This window comes from Mobula birostris, chromosome 10 (genome assembly GCF_030028105.1).
Source record: "Mobula birostris isolate sMobBir1 chromosome 10, sMobBir1.hap1, whole genome shotgun sequence".
NCBI classification, from domain to species: domain Eukaryota; kingdom Metazoa; phylum Chordata; class Chondrichthyes; order Myliobatiformes; family Myliobatidae; genus Mobula; species Mobula birostris.
The window spans coordinates 48836854-48856433 of record NC_092379.1 but is presented as its reverse complement, the minus strand read 5'-3'; the positions used below and the strand labels follow the sequence as shown (position 1 = coordinate 48856433).

General features: G+C 53.3%; 1 protein-coding gene across 1 annotated transcript in view; it reads left to right on the top strand.

Moving 5' to 3' along the window:
* Positions 1 to 19110, top strand: part of LOC140203670 (E3 ubiquitin-protein ligase RNF31-like) — a 139888-nt gene extending 120778 nt beyond the window's left edge. The window contains 5 exon segments of the mRNA XM_072269718.1: positions 9624 to 9737; positions 10629 to 10686; positions 12873 to 12969; positions 17085 to 17253; positions 18453 to 19110. Of these exon segments, the coding sequence (XP_072125819.1) occupies positions 9624 to 9737; positions 10629 to 10686; positions 12873 to 12969; positions 17085 to 17253; positions 18453 to 18503 (489 nt within the window). The 3' untranslated portion in view covers positions 18504 to 19110.
* The last annotated feature ends 470 nt before the right edge of the window (positions 19111 to 19580 follow it).

Genomic DNA, 19580 nt, shown 5'->3' with positions numbered 1-19580 from the left:
CTGTGTCACTGACTGTATCCCCACTGATGATAACCCAGCTCCCTCACACCGTCCCTCAGTGACCCCTCTCCCCCAGCGCCCTGTGTCACTGACTGTATCCCCACTGACAAGAACCGAGCACCTTCACACTGTCCGTCAGTGACCCCTCTCCCCCAGCGCCCTGTGTCACTGACTGTATCCCCACTGACAATAACCCCGCTCCCTCACACCATCCGTCAGTAACCCCTCTCTCCCAGCACCCTGTGTCACTGACTGTATCCCCACTGACGATAACCCAGCTACCTCACACCGTCTCTCAGTGACCCCTCTCCCCCAGCACCCTGTGTCACTGACTGTATCCCCACTGACGATAACCCAGCTACCTCACACCGTCCCTCAGTGACCCCTCTCCCCCAGCATCGTGTCACTGACTGTATCCCCACTGTCGATAACTCAGCTCCCTCATAATGTCCCTCAGTGACCCCTCTCCCCCAGCGCCCTGTGTCACTGACTGTATACCCACTGGCGATAACCCATCTACCTCACACCATCCCTCAGTGACCCCTCTCCCCCAGCACCCTGTGTCACTGACTGTATCCCCTCTGATGATAACCCAGTTGCCTCACACCGTCCTCAGTGACCTCTCTCCCCCAGCACCCTGTGTCACTGACTGTATCCCCATTGTTGATAACCCAGCTCCCTCATACCGTCCCCCAGTGACCCCTCTCCCCCAGCGCCTTGTGTCACTGACTGTATCCCCACTGATGATAATCCAGCTCCCTCACACCGTCCCTCAGTGACCCCTCTCCCCCAGCACCCTGTGTCACTGACTGTATCCCCACTGACAAGAACCGAGCACCTTCACACTGTCCGTCAGTGACCCCTCTCCCCCAGCGCCCTGTGTCACTGACTGTATCCCCACTGACGATATCCCAGCTCCCTCACAACGTCCCTCAGTGATCCCTCTCCCCCAGCACCCTGTGTCATTAACTGTATCCCCACTGACGATAACCCAGCTTCCTCACACCATCCCTCATTGACGCCTCTCCCCAGCACCTTGTGTCATAGACTATATCCCCACTGACGATAACCCAGCTCCCTCACACCGTCCCTTAGTGACCCCTCTCCCCCAGCACCCTGTGTCACTGACTGTATCCTCACTGACGTTAACCCAGCTCCCTCACACCGTCCCTCTGTGACCCCTCTCCCCCAGCACCCTGTGTCACTGACTGTATCCCCACTGACAATAACCCAGCTCCCTCACACCATCCCTCAATGACCCCTCTCCCCCAGCACCGTGGCACTGACTGTATCCCCACTGTCGATAACCCTTCTCCCTCGCACCGTCCCTCAGTGACCCCTCTCCCCCAGCACCCTGTGTCACTGACTGTATCCCCATTGACAATAACCCAGGTCCCTTACACCGTCCCTCAGTCACTCCTCTCCCCGGCACCCTGTGTCACTGACTGTATCCCCACTGACGATAACCCAGGTCCCTCACACCGTCCCTCCGTAACCCCTCTCCCCCAGCACCCTGTGTCACTGACTGTATCCCCACTAACAATAACCCAGCTCCCTCACACCGTCCCTCAGTGACCCCTCTCCCCCAGCACCCTGTGTGACTGACTGTATCCCCACTGACAATAACCCAGCTCCCTCACACCGTCCCTCTGTGACCCCTCTCCCCCAGCACCCTGTGTCACTGACTGTATCCCCAGTGACGTTAATCCAGCTCCCTCACACCGTCCCTCAGTAACCCCTCTCCCCCAGCACCCTGTGTCACTGACTGTATCCCCACTGACGATAACCCAGCTACCTCACAACGTCCCTCAGTGACCCCTCTCCCCCAGCACCCTGTGTCACTGACTGTATCCCCACTGACGATAACCCAGCTACCTCACGCCGTCCCTCAGTGACCCCTCTCCCCCAGCATCGTGTCACTGACTGTATCCCCACTGTCGATAACTCAGCTCCCTCATAATGACTCTCAGTAACCCCTCTCCCCCAGCACACTGTGTCACAGACTGTATCCCCACGGACAATAACCCAGCTCCCTCACACCATCTCTCAGTGACCCCTCTCCCCCAGCACCCTGTGTCACTGAGTGTATCCCCACTGACGATAACCCAGGTCCGTCACACCGTCCCTCCGTAACCCCTCTCCCCCAGCACCCTGTGTCACTGACTGTATCCTCACTGACGTTAATCCAGCTCCCTCACACCGTCCCTTTCTTTACTGCTGTTTATGGAACAATCGTTGTCATCGTGTTATTTGTGTAATTGTAGCAAACACATTAAGGAAGCGAGAATAATTGTGGCAGGCTGTAATGAACAATTATCATTTGCCATAAATAAGGTGTAATAATGGGTAGGGAGTGAGTGATGTGAGTGAAGTTTGATGCTGTCACCGTTAGTAACTGGAGAGAAGAGACCATTCCGCCTCCGTTTCTGTGGAATGAGAATGTGTCCGATGCGATTTGGTGGTTGTTGATAACTTTGGAATAATGATCATAAAATTATCCACCTTTTACTTGGAAATTGAAATGAATTTAGTTGTGTCGGATTCAAAGAATCAAAGTGTGAAGTTCAAAATAAATTTATCATCAAAGTCCATCTCTGAGGTTCATTTTCCTGTTGTTATACTCAGCAAATCTGTGGCGTAGTATCTATAACAGGGTCAGTGAAAGATCAGCCGGAGTGCAGAAGACAGCAAACTGTGCCAATGCAAATATCAATAACTAGTAATAAATAACGAGAATGTGAGATAATGAGATAAAGAGACCTTAAAGTGAGATCATTGGGTGTGGGAACACTAGGAACAGAATGAGTTTTGGTCAAGAACCTGATGGTTCAAGAACGGACTGTTATGTACCGCGTAACTGGGTTGCCAAACCAGCAGAAATGAACCAATAGTTGGAGTCTGGTTTAACAGAAACTAATAAAGTTTTATTAAAGAAATAAGTAACACAGTACTCCAATCGTAGGGATATAAATGTAACAGGTTAGCAATGATAAAACACACATGTACACAGAACTAGGGTAATAGGAATCAACCAAGCTCTATCGCAGCCTAGGGGTAAAATGATCAGTCTCAAGTGACGCAGAGTTCAGTTCAGCTTAGTACAGTTCGCAGTAATCGCTGTTGTGCCGTTGGAGAGAGAGAATGCAAATTTTGATTCAAACAGACCTTTGATGTTCTTCGCAGTTAGCTTTCGGGTGAACCCTTTTATGTCTCCTGTGGTCACTGACTGTGACCCCTCCGTTCCGGATACGATCGTTTTTCCGCGATGAACCCGGCACCCAGGCAAGGGTGGACACACACACCAGGTTCCCACCGATCGTACCTTTTCACCCTGTCAGTCTATGGTCGGTTCCCGCGAACCAGACCTCCAACTTCCACCAACTTGTGGGGGCACACTGCTCTTCCAGGGTCTTGTTATCTCGTGATCTCGTGGTGTATGTCGTGCCTTAGCGAACCTGTTCTTTTTATCCCCCTGCTGGGGTATCACCTGTCCATCAAACTTCAAACAGTTCAGGTTCAAAGCAATCGGTCAGTGAATATCTGAAATGTGTTTCTTTCTCGTTAATCTCTCTCTTCTCTCTTATTAGCATTTTGAATGTTTCTCCATTGTCTCCCTTATCTCTCTCTCATTAGCATCAATCTTCTGATAACTTGGTTTTTTGTCACACCTCTACCCTTCAAAGGATTTTTACCAAAAATTATGAGCATGAATACATTATTAGATACACACTAATATACAGAGTCATCAGCTATTCGGCTAATACAGAGAACTTTAAGTTTTCAACACCTTGACAGACAGTCAGCAATCACATTTTCCATTCCTTTTAGATGTGTTATTTTAATATCAAATTCCTGTAGCACCAGACTCCAACTTAGCAACCTTTTGTTTTTATCCTTCATAGTGGCCAAAAACACTAATGGGTTGTGATCAGTGTAAATTATCACTGGTTTCTGTGCCGGACAAATATAACAAAGGTCGTCCCACACAAACTTCACATTCTTCGGCAAGAGCTTAGAAAGAGGGAGGGTAATATCCGCAAAGTTTTTTGCAAAACTTCCGATAGTACCCACCATCCCCAAGAACCTTCTCAGGGCTCTCTTATCTGTCGGGGTGGGGACTTCAGAGATAGCCCGCACCTTAGCCTGCATCGGAGCCAGCTGCCCCTGTCCTACCACAAATCCCAGATAAGCGACCTTCGCATGGCTGAATTCACTTTTTGCGAGGTTCACTGTCAGGCTGGCTTCAAACAGCTTTTTAAAGAGCTCCTCCCACATGTCACTCCAGACCACTACATCGCCAATATACACTTCTGTGCTCTTTAGCCCTTTTGTCACTGAATTAATCATCCTATAGGGGTGTTGCTCACTAGGCTGACCTGATGTGACAACAACACCATGTACCGGCTCTTTGTATCGCCTCGGGACATCCGGACATACATGTGTGTGCCGGTTAATTAGTTTCTTCAGCGGCTCACCCTGTTCGGGGGTTAAGTGAGAGAACTCATCAGCAAAGTTGGCCAAAACAATAGAGTTCTCCCATCTGGTCAGCACCATATTTATCTTTTCAAGATGGGTTTTCTCCTTATCAGGTGGCACCCTAGCCTCGTTAATTTTCGTGATAACACCGACTAGGTTTGTTCGCCTATTGTGGCAAGCTGTTAGCATATCAATAGCCTGTAACTGTGTTAACTCACGTCTACAATAGTCAATAACATCTTTCTTCCTGTGCATCCAGTAAAACTCTTTCATGGTTCTATCGACTGTTTTCCTCCCCCCAAAATGTCCCCCGAGGGGTATCTTGTGGGCCAGGTTAAAAATCTCATCCCCATAAATTTTTAGCACTACCACCTGGTGCACCACCCCCCCATTCCTCATCTGCGGGCACGGTACTTGGTCTTCATTTCCTCCCTAGCACTCCCTCCTTCACATAATAGCCCACTGGCTCCCTTTTTAATTCTGCTTCGGAGAGAGCTGTCTCCGCCAAAACCATCAGCTCCTCGTCTCGTTCCTGTGCTTGTATAAATTCCTTCCTCGCTAATGATAAATCTGTCTCAACTCCCTCACTTCCTTCCGCTCCACTATGCTCCTTCTTCTCACTTTCTGACCCCTCCTGGTACAAGGCTGGTAAAAACGTCTCAGCTAAATCTACATTCGCTTCGGCAGCCTTTCTGGACATGCGCCGAGTCACTGCGCAAACGGGATAAACCTGTGAGTCCATGGGCGGGTCCTCAGTCCTGGCAGGCTTGCTTGTCAGCTTTACTGCTGGGTACACATCTCCACCTGCAAGGTCGTTACCGAGTAAGACCGCCACGTCTTCCATCGGTAATTCGGGCCTCACCACTATCGTGACCGGTCTGGAGACCAAGTCGCTTTTTAGGTGTATCTGGTGCAAAGGTACTGCTTCAGTCCCTTTCCCAATGCCTTTTATCACCCTGACCTCCCCAGTCTTGGTCTCTGAACTGAAGTCTGACACACTCTTTAAAATCAATGACTGACAAGCCCCAGTGTCTCTCCAGATCCGTACTGGAACCGGGTTTAACCCCTCCTTCACCGACACCAATCCGGCCGAGATAAACTTCTCACGCCCTTCCTGAACTCTATCAGGCCTCTTCTCCCCTAGCAGTTTGTTTGCCGGCTCAATACAGCCGGTCGGAACCGCCGTTTTTTCTTTCCCCGTCTCCTTCTTTGGGGCAAAGCACCTGGACGCAAAGTGTCCGACTTTCCCACAATTATAGCATACGACCCCAGGAGACTTCCTACCAAACTGCTCCCGGTCTACCTTATCCTTCTCACTAGTCCCCGGCTTACTTTCTGGCTTTTCTGGCGGACTCTCTCTGCCCTCTCGACTACTCTTGTGGTAACTTTTACTCGGGGTAAACTTCGCTTTGTGCGTTAACGCGTATTCATCCGCTAACTTAGCAGTTGCGGCTAAGGTTTCTGCCTCTTTCTCATCTAGATAGGGCCTCATACCTTCAGGGACACAGCTTTTAAATTGCTCAATCAGGATGAGCTGTAGCAGTCTGTCATAATTCCCAGTGACCCCTTTCAAGGCGCACCAACGCTCACAATATGTCTCCAGCTCACAGGCAAACTCTAAATACGTGCAGTCCCACTTCTTCCTCGCATTCCGGAACCTCTGCCGGTATGCCTTCGGGGCCAACTCATAAATCCTGAGGATGGCCTCTTTCACCACTTCATACCTCTGGGCATCTTCCGCGGACAAAGCCAAGTAAGCTTGCTGAGCCTTCCCCTTAAGTACACTCTGAAGTAAAACAGCCCACTTATCCCTCGGCCAGTCCTGACTTGCAGCAACTTTTCAAAATGTAGAAAGTACCGATCAACATCGGTATCGTCAAATGGGGGAACCAGCCTAACCTCCTGGGTCGCCCTGAACCCTCCACCTTGGTTCGGCATGGGCCCCTGTGCTGCTGTCATCTTTAACCTCTCCAGCTCAAATTCCCTTTCCCTCTGTTTCTCTCTCTCTTGTCGTTCTAACCGCTTCTCTTCTTGTTCTAGCTGTTTTATTCTCTCTTCTTGTTCTAGCTGCCTGTCCCTCTCTTCTCGCTCCAGCTGTTTTACCCGGAACTCATGCTGGAGTCTCAATTTTTCCATCTGCAGCTGCACTGCTTCTCCACCAGGTTTGCTCATAGATACCACCTCCAGCTCCCCGTGGGGAAACACTCCTTTAGATACGTAATGCTCAACGATAGCTCTGTGCATCTCCGCTCTCCTCTTTGTCGACTTCCCCTTAACAAGATTCAACTGTTTGGCCACAGCTGCCAATTCTGATTTCCTGGCATCCTCTAATGCCTCCAAGGTCGGCGCCTTTAGAAATTCCTCAATATCCATTTCTGCTGTTTGCCTTTTCTTTCTTTCGGGAATTTTAACCCAATCAATTTACCCCGTCCCAAATTTAGTGTTCAAAATCCTGGACGAGAACCCCACTTACGTTACATACCCCGTAACTGGGTTGCCAAACCAGCAGAAATGGACCACTCAGTTGGAGTCTGGTTTAACAGAAACTAATAAAGTTTTATTAAAGAAATAAGTAACACAGTACTCTAATTGTGGGGATATAAATGCAACAGGTTAGCAATGATAAAACACACATGTACACAGAACTAGGGTAATAGGAATCAACCAAGCTCTATCGCAGTCTAGGGGTAAAATGATCAATCTCAAGTGACGCAGAGTTCAGTTCAGCTCAGTACAGTTCACAGTAATCGCTGTTGTGCCGTTGGGGAGAGAGAGAATGCAAATTTTGATTCAAACAGACCTTTGATGTTCTTCGCAGTTAGCTTTCGGGTGAACCCTTTTATGTCTTCTGTGGTCACCGACTGTGACCCCTCCGTTCCGGATACGACCGTTCTTCCGCGGTGAACCCGGCACCCAGGCAAGGGCGGACACACACACCAGGTTCCTGCCGATTGTCCCTTTTCATCCTGTCAGTCTATGAACCTCGAACCAGACCTCCAACTCCCACCAACTTGTGGGGGCACACTGCTCTTCCAGGGTCTTGTTATCTCGCGATCTCGTGGTGTCCCGTGCCTTAGCGAACCTGTTCTTTTTATCCCCCTGCTGGGGTATCGCCTGTCCATCAAACTTCAAACAGTTCAGGTTCAAAGCAATCGGTCAGTCAATATCTGAAATGTGTTTCTTTCTCGTTAATCCCTCTCTTCTCTCTTATTAGCATTTTGAATGTTTCTCCATTGTCTCCCTTATCTCTCTCTCATTAGCATCAATCTTCTGATAACTTGGTTTTTTGTCACAGGACATATCACCGTTCTTGACCTGGTGGTACGTCCTGAGGCACCTGTACCTCCTACCTGAGAAGAGAGCATGACCTAGGGAGTGGGGATTCCTGATGACAGATGTATTTGATACATTTATTATGAAAGTGTGTCTGCTGTATACAACCTGAGACTCATCTTCCTCACAGACGGCCACGAAACAAAGAAACGCCTTGGAACGGGTTCAAAGAAAAACATCAAACCCTCCCTCCCCCATGCACAAAAAAAAGCAAATTATGCAAAAGGCAACAGTAAAAGATGAGCAGAAAACACAGAACATAAATCATAATATATGTATCTATATATATCTATATCTATATATGTATGTATATATATTTATATAGATAAATATCGTGGTGGCATCCGTTAGTCGTGAGACCATGGATCTGTGCCTGGAAAGTCTTGCTTCAGTTTGTGTTGGTAGAGCAGCGTCTGTTGTGGCTGTAGAGGCCCACACAGGAGTGACAGTTTTAGCCGCAGCGACAACCGGTAGACTGCTGCTTTCCGTGTTGTGCCATCGCGGTGAGGCGATGCTGGAGTGTCCTCTCCGGGCGCAGGCCTGGGCAAGGTTTTATGGAAGACCGGCAGTTGCCCATGCAGCAAGTCTTCCCTCTCCACGACACCGACGTTGTCCAAGGGAAGGGCAAGGGCCGATACAACTTGGCACCGGTGTCATCGCAGGAGTTGCCAGAACGAGGTTGAGGGCAGTGTCGGATTGTCTTAGGGACCCCAGCTCCGGATCTGTCCTCAGGATTTACTCCCGAAGCCTTTCCCATGAGTGGGTATGGCCGCAAGGCAGCAGAGGTTTGAAATCAGTTTTCCCTCTCTTAGATGGACTGCCCTCCCAGGCTGACGAGCTTCAACTGCCTACCTCCCTCTCCCCCTCCCCCTCCCCCCTCCTCCTCCCCCACTCCCCCTCCTCCACTCCCCCTCCCCCACTCCCCCACTCTCTCTCTCACACACACACTCTGTGTATTATATGTACAGGCTTTCAGTGGGTTCACTGCTGTTCCATTCCACGCCTGGTGGTGCGTCCGGGGGTAATCTTGCCGTTCCTTTAGTGTTTTCTCTGTTTCTCGTGGGGCCGAGTTGCTCTACCCAGCACGGGGGGAAAGCGTGCAAGGAGCCGTCCGGGCTCGAACCCAAGACCACTCTCCTCGCAGTCTGGTGCAGATGCCACTACATCACTGGTTGGCCAGTGGGTTCGTTACCAGCTCTGAGTTGCCCCCAAAGGGTTATGTTTTGGGAGGTGGGGTTAGGGAAAGAGAGTGGGTGATAATGTGGGGAGAATAAATGGGATGGATGTAATGACTGTCACAGTGAGCTGAGGTTGGTATGAAACCCGGGGCTCTGCTCCAGAGAAGAAGTGGCTCTGAGCCCTCCACCCTTCTGCAGAAGGTGCTATCGAGAGGATGGACGTAGGGGTGGTCAGGGTGCCTAGAACCGGGCGGAGGAGGGTCACCAGTTTGGATAAGGTGTCAAAAGTCAAAGTGAAGGCGGACTGGTGGAATGAGACACTTCTAGCAAACATCAACTAAGCACAAGTTGACACAATTTTTCTACAGAACATTAGATCAAAAAATGCCATGCGGTGGTCACGTCGTCGCTGTACTGAAGGAGTGGCTAGGGGTGTGCAGGTTGGGTCAGGAACCGGACGGGTGAAGGGATGTAGCTGTTCCTGAACCGGGTGGTGTGGGACCTCTGTACCTCCTTGCCGATGGGAGCTGTGAGAAGCTGGCACAGACCGGGTGGTGGGGATCTTTGGTGACTGGAGCGGGTATCTCTCGCGCATGTGTGCCCCTGCCCCACCCTGTTCTGTTCTCTGCCCATCAGAAGTGCAACGACCCCGCCTGCCGCTTGAAAGACAGCCTTCACGCTCACCACCCTCGCGACTGTCTGTCGTACCTGCGCGACTGGCCGGTGACAGCGCTGCAGGAGCTGCTGCAGGTAACGGCCGCCCTAGGGGGTGGGCCAGGGGATGAGGTGGGGGGGGCGTCATGGGTGGTGAGGGTAGGTCGAGGTGGGGGTGCGAGGAGACAACGAGGTGTGGGATGGCGCCGAGGGGTTGGGAAGGAGGAGGGAGGGCCGGAGTTGGCGGAGTGAGGGAGGGAGAGAGGAGGGCGAGGTATGGTGTTGGGCGGGGAGGGAGGGGGGGTATTGGCAGGATAGGAGATGGGGGATGAGAAGATGGAGGGCGAGATGGGGGTGATAGGGAGAATGGGGTGGAGTATAGTATCAGATGGGTGGGGGTACGGCAGACGAGGAGGGAGCGACGTGGGGAATGCGGGTGGGGGTGTCGTGTCAGGTGGGGAGGAGGCGTGAGATGGTGGGGTACTGAAGGGCTGAGCATCGTGTCGGATGGGTTGGGGGTAAGGCAGCTGGGAGAGGGGGATGGGGAGGGAGCAAGCGAGTGGCATTTTTTTTGTTGGTGGGGGCTGGACAACGCAGGAGGGATGAGCTGGGGAAGGCACAAGACTGCCAGGAGCCGAATCGGAAGGGAGGATAACACCGGGGTGGGGAGGGTGGAGACGTGGGGGGGGGTCACCAGACGCGAAGGGTCAAGACTGCTGGGGACAAGTGATGTTGGGGAGTGTCTGTGAGGCGCCTAGATTGAGAGGGGAGGGAGAGGGAGAGGAGTGGGGAAAGGAGGAGGGGTATTTGTGAGGACAGGGAGTGGAGGGATGTGTCAGTGTCAGAGTGGGGGAGATAAACAGGCAGACAGTGGATGGGAGGGGCCAACACTGGATACAGAGGGTTCCGTCCCTCTTTCCCCCTCCCAGGGGTCCATCAGCACCTTGGGGAGTTTACCCTGTACCCTGCCTTTTCCCTCCTCTGCAGAAACACGGGGTGAACTTTGACACCGTCCCCCCCGCGGGAGCTGAGGCAACTCCTGGAGGTGAGTCCTGGCCCAGGTTGTAGGGGAGGTATGGTGGAACTGCCGCCCTCATCGCCTGGGACCCCCTGTGTCCTCCGAGGACCCCTGTCCATGCCCCCCACCCAGAGCCCACCTAATCGAAGTCTCATCACCCTCTTCCTGCCGTTCTCAAACCACTCCCCCAGCGGATCCCGTGTACGTCGAAACGCAGAGCGAAAGGCGTCGTGTGCGTCAAATCAGCACGAGCTGTGCTGGGGGGTGGCCAGCCCGCGGGGGTCTCCGCCAACATAGTGTGCTGTCAACGAGCCTGCCCACCGTCCGAATGTGGGGGGAAGCGCTTGCGGTCACGGGAAGAATGTACAGACAGCGGCGGGAAGCGACTAAAGCAGGGATGGGGTTCTGTCTTAACCAAGGGGCGAAGCGTTCCTAACCTCCGCAAGCCTGCAGGTCACCCTTGGGCAAGGTGTAGCACCTGCATAGCCCACCCCCCACCCCGGTCAGGGTCGGGTGAAGCCATGGGAGCGGGTGGTGAGTGGGTGTGGGAGCTGGACACTGCCTCGCAGAGGGCAATGGCAAGCCACTTCCGTTGAACAATCATGGCCAAAGACCGTGATCGCCCACGTCATACGACACATAATGACTGACGATAAAGCAGTTGCACTTAGCTGCTGCACTACCACGCAGCCTGAGAGGCCCTCAAGCCAAATCTGCACCCAGTTGGTGAGTTTACTCTGGGTCCCGGGCCGTTCCGGGTCCTTTGAGCGACCTCTGTCAGACTTCACTAGGGAGCCGCTCACAAGGCACGAGTCGCAGGGCAAGGGGGCCGGCCCAGGACTTCCTCAGAGACTGCTGAATTCCGAGAGTACTCCGTCCCCACCGCCGCTGGATCGTTGGGTGGATTGAGGGGAGCTGGATCCGAGAATCGAGGACACGAACTAGGGCGGGGTGGTAGTGAAGCAATTAGCGCGGCTCTTTACACCGTGCCAGCTGTAAAACTGGGGCTCAATTCAAGCCCCTATCTGTAAAGACTTCATACATTCTGCCTGACTGGGGTCCGTTCTCCCCGTGACCGTGTGTGTCTGTATGTTCACCCCGTGACCGTGTGTGTCTGTATGTTCTCCCCGTGACCGTGTGAGTCTGTATGTTCTCCCCGTGACCGTATGTGTCTGTATGTTCTCCCCGTGACCGTGTGAGTCTGTATGTTCTCCCCGTGACCGTGTGAGTCTGTATGTTCACCCTGTGACGACGAGGGTTTCATCCGGGTCCCACAATCCAGTGACGTATCGGTTGGTTGGTCAATTGGTGAATGTAAATTGTCCCGTGATTGAGTGACGATTAAATGGGGTGTTGCTGTCTGGCGCGGTTAACGGGCAGTACCCCAATAAAGAACTCAATTCTCTGCACGTACACACGTCTGTCTAAAAGCCTGTGTTGTGTCTGCTTCTACCACCAGACCTCACAGTGCGACCCCCTCGGCCACCGCTCTGTGTTTAAAAAAGACTTGTACTACACGTCTGATCTTTGAAGTGAAGCCCTCTCCCCACAAACACGTGCCCCCGCTGTAAACCGTTTCAATGAAGTCAATGGTACTGACTGTCTGCTCGCAGAATCCCACAAACTTATCAGCCTGCTCTGCTCCAGAGAAAGCAACCCGAGTTTGTTCGCCCTCTAATCCAGGCAGCGTCCTGGTGAGCCCCCCCCCCCCCCCGCTCACCCTCCCCGTTACAGAACCCGGCACGGTGCTACGGGGGCAGCCAAACCGGCTTTATGAAGCCGCAACGTAACTTTCCGACTCTTCATCTCAGTTCCTCAATGAGGGAAGGTGAGCATGTTGCCAGCCGATCGACCAGAACACCGTAGTTTTGGTTTATCCGCCCAAAATAGACGACGCCACGTATTCCCAAGCCAAAGCCCACACGTCAGGTCTTAGCGCAGCCGCAGCTCCCTTGCCCACAGCGTCCTCCCTGACAAAGTCATCGGTCGCTTGTACGGAGGTGGCACTGGGGCTGGGGTGGAAAATTCTGGCACCTGCCAGAGGGGCCGAACGGCCAAGCTGCAGCCATACGTAATTGGATGGAGCAGGGGCTGGAAGGTGGGACCAGCATGACTGGACGAATGGCCTCGTACGTTGTGACTGAAGTCCCTGGGGGGGGTGGGGGCTGTGTGTTTCCCTGACTGACTGTCTTTCTCCCCCCCCCCCCACACAGGCAACTGTCGTGTGATGGAGCAACGGGAGGATCACGGGAAACTGATCGATGAGGCCTGTGGTAAAGAGGCCTGCCAGGGACACGCAGGGCTCTGCGAGTGAGTACCCCACCTCCACCTCTCCCCACCCCCCCACACACAGTCGGCCCACCCATCTCCCCCATCCACCCGCCCATCTCTCCCGGTCTCCCTTCGTCTGCCCACTCTTCCCCCTCCCCGCTCACCTGTCTCGGAGGGCGCTGGGTCTGGCTCCAATCCCCCCCTCCGCCGCTGCCCGTGTGTCTGTGGCCGGTGTTGGCGTCATTCCTCTCCCGCCACCACCTGGGATCCCTCAGGAGAGGGGCTCCAGTTCCCCCCCCCCCCCACCTCCCCGCATGTGGGGGTTCAACAGCCACCGTCAATCCCGGCGTGTGGGTGAGGTAGATCAGTTGTGGTGGTGGGGGACGGTTGATGGTAATCAGACTGGCACTGGTCTTGTGTGAGGGAACGTCTGGTGTTCACGGTATCTGCCATCTCTCATCTCTGTATTTCTCCCCACCCTTTCCTACCCTCCATATCACCCTCATCAACCCCTTCCTACCCTCCATATCACCCTCAACCCCTCCCCTTCCTACCCTCCATATCACCCTCATCAACCCCTTCCTACCCTCCATATCACCCTCATCAACCCCTTCCTACCCTCCATATCACCCTCCAACCCCTTCCTACCCTCCATATCACCCCCATCAACCCCTTCCTACCCTCCATATCACCCTCATCAACCCCTTCCTACCCTCCATATCACCCTCAACCCCTCCCCTTCCTACCCCCCATATCACCCTCCAACCCCTTCCTACCCTCCATATCACCCTCATCAACCCCTTCCTACCCTCCATATCACCCTCCAACCCCTTCCTACCCTCCATATCACCCTCCAACCCCTTCCTACCCTCCATATCACCCTCCAACCCCTTCCTACCCTCCATATCACCCTCATCAACCCCTTCCTACCCTCCATATCACCCCCATCAACCCCTTCCTACCCTCCATATCACCCTCATCAACCCCTTCCTACCCTCCATATCACCCTCATCAACCCCTTCCTACCCTCCATATCACCCTCAACCCCTCCCCTTCCTACCCTCCATATCACCCCCATCAACCCCTTCCTACCCTCCATATAACCCTCATCAACCCCTTCCTACCCTCCATATCACCCTCAACCCCTCCCCTTCCTACCCTCCATATCACCCTCATCAACCCCTTCCTACCCTCCATATCACCCTCATCAACCCCTTCCTACCCTCCATATAACCCTCATCAACCCCTTCCTACCCTCCATAATACCCTCATCAACCCCCTTCCTATCTTCCATATCACCCTCAACCCCTCCCCTTCCTACCCTCCATATCACCCTCATCAACCCCTTCCTACCCTCCATATCACCCTCCAACCCCTTCCTACCCTCCATATCACCCTCATCAACCCCCTTCCTACCCTCCATATCACCCTCAACCCCTCCCCTTCCTACCCTCCATATCACCCTCATCAACCCCTTCCTACCCTCCATATCACCCTCAACCCCTCCCCTTCCTACCCTCCATATCACCCTCATCAACCCCTTCCTACCCTCCATATCACCCTTCAACCCCTTCCTTCATATCACCCTCATCAACCCCTTCCTACCCTCCATATCACCCTCATCAACCCCTTCCTACCCTCCATATCACCCTCAACCCCTCCCCTTCCTACCCTCCATATCACCCTCATCAACCCCTTCCTACCCATATCACCCTCATCAACCCCTTCCTACTCTCCATATCACCCTCCAACCCCTTCCTACCCTCCATATCACCCTCATCAACCCCTTCCTACCCTCCATATCACCCTCCAACCCCTTCCTTCCCTCCATATCACCCCCATCAACCCCTTCCTACCCTCCATATAACCCTCATCAACCCCTTCCTACCCTCCATATCACCCTCATCAACCCCTTCCTACCCTCCATATAACCCTCATCAACCCCTTCCTACCCTCCATATCACCCTCATCAACCCCTTCCTACCCTCCATATCACCCTCAACCCCTCCCCTTCCTACCCTCCATATCACCCTCATCAACCCCTTCCTACCCTCCATATCACCCTCATCAACCCCTTCCTACCCTCCATATAACCCTCATCAACCCCTTCCTACCCTCCATAATACCCTCATCAACCCCCTTCCTATCTTCCATATCACCCTCAACCCCTCCCCTTCCTACCCTCCATATCACCCTCATCAACCCCTTCCTACCCTCCATATCACCCTCCAACCCCTTCCTACCCTCCATATCACCCTCATCAACCCCCTTCCTACCCTCCATATCACCCTCATCAACCCCCTTCCTACCCTCCATATCACCCTCAACCCCTCCCCTTCCTACCCTCCATATCACCCTCATCAACCCCTTCCTACCCTCCATATCACCCTCAACCCCTCCCCTTCCTACCCTCCATATCACCCTCATCAACCCCTTCCTACCCATATCACCCTCATCAACCCCTTCCTACCCATATCACCCTCATCAACCCCCTTCCTACCCTCCATATCACCCTCAACCCCTCCCCTTCCTACCCTTCATATCACCCTCATCAACCCCTTCATACCCTCCATATCACCCTCATCAACCCCTTCCTCCCCCATATCACCCTCATCAACCCCTTCCTACCCTCCACATCATCCTCATCAACCCCTTCCTACCCTCCATATCACCCTCAACCCCTCCCCTTCCTACCCTCCATATCACCCTCATCAACCCCTTCCTACCCTCCATATCGCCATCATCAACCCCTTCCTACCCTCCATATCACCCTCATCAACCCCTTCCTACCCTTCATATCACCCTCCAACCCCTTCCTTCCCTCCATATCACCCTCATCAACCCCTTCCTACCCTCCATATCACCCTCATCAACCCCCTTCCTACCCTCCATATCACCCTCAACCCCTCCCCTTCCTACCCTTCATATCACCCTCATCAACCCCTTCATACCCTCCATATCACCCTCATCAACCCCTTCCTCCCCCATATCACCCTCATCAACCCCTTCCTACCCTCCACATCATCCTCATCAACCCCTTCCTACCCTCCATATCACCCTCAACCCCTCCCCTTCCTACCCTCCATATCACCCTCATCAACCCCTTCCTACCCTCCATATCGCCATCATCAACCCCTTCCTACCCTCCATATCACCCTCATCAACCCCTTCCTACCCTCCATATCACCCTCATCAACCCCTTCCTACCCTCCATATAACCCTCATCAACCCCTTCCTACCCTTCATATCACCCTCCAACCCCTTCCTTCCCTCCATATCACCCTCATCAACCCCTTCCTACCCTCCATATAACCCTCATCAACCCCTTCCTACCCTCCATATCACCCTCATCAACCCCTTCCTACCCTCCATATAACCCTCATCAACCCCTTCCTACCCTCCATATCACCCTCATCAACCCCTTCCTACCCTCCATATCACCCTCATCAACCCCTTCCTACCCTCCATATCACCCTCATCAACCCCTTCCTACCCTCCATATCACCCTCCAACCCCTTCCTTCCCTCCATATCACCCTCATCAACCCCTTCCTACCCTCCATATAACCCTCATCAACCCCTTCCTACCCTCCATATCACCCTCATCAACCCCTTCCTACCCTCCATATCACCCTCATCAACCCCTTCCTACCCTCCATATCACCCTCATCAACCCCTTCCTACCCTCCATATCACCCTCCAACCCCTTCCTTCCCTCCATATCACCCTCATCAACCACTTCCTACCCTCCATATAACCCTCATCAACCCCTTCCTACCCTCCATAATACCCTCATCAACCCCCTTCCTAACTTCCATATCACCCTCAACCCCTCCCCTTCCTACCCTCCATATCACCCTCATCAACCCCTTCATACCTTCCATATCACCCTCATCAACCCCTTCCTACGCTCTGTATCACCCTCATCAACCCCCACCTGGCTCCCCAATTCCCCCTCTTCTCCCTTTACACCCACCACCTCACCATCTCCTCCCCCCCTACTTACTGCTTACCTCCCCTTTTACCCTTCCATTCCCTCACTGTTCCTCCCCTTTTACCCCTCACTCCTACTCCCCATATACCCCTTAACCTCTCCTCCTTGTTCCCCTTCACGCACCCCCTGGGTCTCCATTCCCCCCACCGTCCCCGTCCCAGGTCCCACTACAAGGAGTACCTGGTCAGCAGAATCAACGGGCACTCACTGGACCCAGCCCACCTCTACACGGTGGAGGAGATGGAGGTGTTCCTGAATCGCATGGGGAAGCAGCAGGCGCCCCAGGCCACAACCGAGACCGAGGTCCAGTACAAGGCCCGTCTTCTCAATGTGAGTGCTGGGGAGAGGGTGGGGAGAGGGGAAAGGAGGAGTGGGAAGGGAGGGGGCTCAGACTAGGGAGAGGGATGTGGGGACGTCACCGCAAAATTTAGTGCGAAGCTGAAGGACTGGGAACTCTTTTAAAAAAAAAACCAACGGAAGAAAACGAAAAAAGCAGGAAGATAATGAAAAAAGCAGGAAAATAATGAAAAAAGCAGGAAGATAATGAAAAAAGCAGGAAAATAATGAAAAAAGCAGGAAGATAATGAAAAAAGCAGGAAGATGAGAAAATGTGGAATACGACGGCCAGTTAGCCAATAATATAAAGTGCTTTTTCAGATCTATTGAGTAAAAGGGAAATGAGAGTGGACATCAGACCACTGGAAAGTGATGCTGGAGAGGTAGTGACATGGGACAAAGAAGTGGCGGACGTAGTCGGGTATTTTCGTTCAGTGGGGACACCAGCAGTATGCCAGAAATTCGAGTTTGTCAAGGGGCAGAATTGGCTGTAAGCACTATCACTAAGGAGAAGGTGCTTGGGAAGCTGAACGGTCTGAAGGTATAGATAAGTCACTTGGACCAGATGGATACACCCCAGGGTTCTGAAGGAGGTAGTGGAGGCATTGGTAACAATCTTTCAAGAATCAATAGATCTTCCAGAGGGCTGGAAAAACTGGAAATGTCACTCGACTCTTTACAAAGGGAAGGAGGCAGAAGAAAGGTAATTATAGGCAAACTAACCTGACCAGTGGGAAAATGTTGGTTTATTATTAACGATGAGGTTCGAGGTACTTGGAGGCAGATGATAAAACAGGCCAAAGTCAGCATGGTTTCCTTAAGAGGAAATCTTGCCTGACAAATCTGTTGGGAATCTTTGAGGAGATAAAAGGCAGGGTAGACTCGAAGAGTTGGTGGATGTTTATTAGATTTTCAGATTTTCTTTGACAAGGTGTCCGCACGTAGGCTGCTAAACAAGGTAAGAGTCCATGGTATTATTGGACAGATACTAGTCTGGACAGAAGACTGTCTGACCGGCTGGAGGCAAACAGTAGGAATAAAGGCGTCTCTAATTCTGCTCCTATATCTTATAGTCGACGGGTGGGGGTTGGTGAGGGTGGGTGGACTGGGGAGGGGAAGGGGTTTAGACAGGGGGAGTAGGGTTAGGCAGGTGTAGATGTCCAGTCTGTTGAATTTTGCTTTCCCTCACCCAGGTGATCACCGCCATCCCACTGGGAGATAAGGTGCCGCGGATCCGGAAGTGACGACAATCCCCAGGATGTGGTTCTGATTTGGGATCTGTTGGACTGGGGGGGAAAAAACCTGTTCTCCCCCCCACCCCCACTCCTCAACACCCTATGCCACCCTTCACCCCACCCCCTCACCACTCCACACCCCCCATGCCACACCCGCCCCCGGTATCCCTTCACCCGCCCCCCCCACTCCATCCCTCGTGGCCTCAAACCATCCTTCACCACCCCACACCACCCTTTGTCCCAAATGACCCTCCCGCACACACTATGCCCCCTCACTCCCCTGCCCCCTCACTCCCCTCACACCTACCTCGCTCCTCAAACCCCTGCAACCCCACCCCACCTGCTCATCTCACCCTCAGCCCTACCCTGCTCCTTGCCCCAAACCTGCCCCCTCACCACCGACTCACCGTTCACCCTCAGCTCTAAATCTCCCCTCACCACTGCCCGCAGCCCGTCGGCCCCGGCCACCCCCACGAGCAGAGGGGCAGCGTTGACCCACAGTGCGGGGAGTTGGAGGTGCCCGTCGCTCCGGCCAGCTCACCGAGCGAAGGTCCTTGCCTCGGAGGGAGGGGTGGGCCGACGGCAAGTCTCACTCCAATAAAAGCAGAAAATGTCAGACGTCTCAGGCCTGAGCCTCTGTGACAGGACCCGGCAGGGAAGTCGGTTTGGATTGCTGTGGCAGGGAAGGGGCAGGGCCGCGCTCGCGACGGAGGGAGTGGGTTGAGCGAGCTCCAGTTCGAGCGTTCTGTCCGGAGCAAAGGAGGGTGAGCAGTAACCTGATTAGAGGCCTACCAGACAGTAGGAGCCTACCAGCGCCTTTTTCCCAGGGTGGAAGTGGCTAATACCAGGGATGATTGGAGGGAATTATGAAGGGGATGTCAGGGGTGGGTTGTTTTACGGAGAGTGGTGGGTCTGTCGGCTGGTGGTAGAGGCATTTACGGGACATTTAGATAGGCATAAGGATGAAAAAAAAATGGAGGCTATGTTGGAGGGAGGGGTTGGCACCACATTCTGGGCCGAAGGGCTGGTACTGTACTGTGCAGCTGTGTGTTTTGAGGCAGGACTGGTTCCAAGCATCACTGTGAT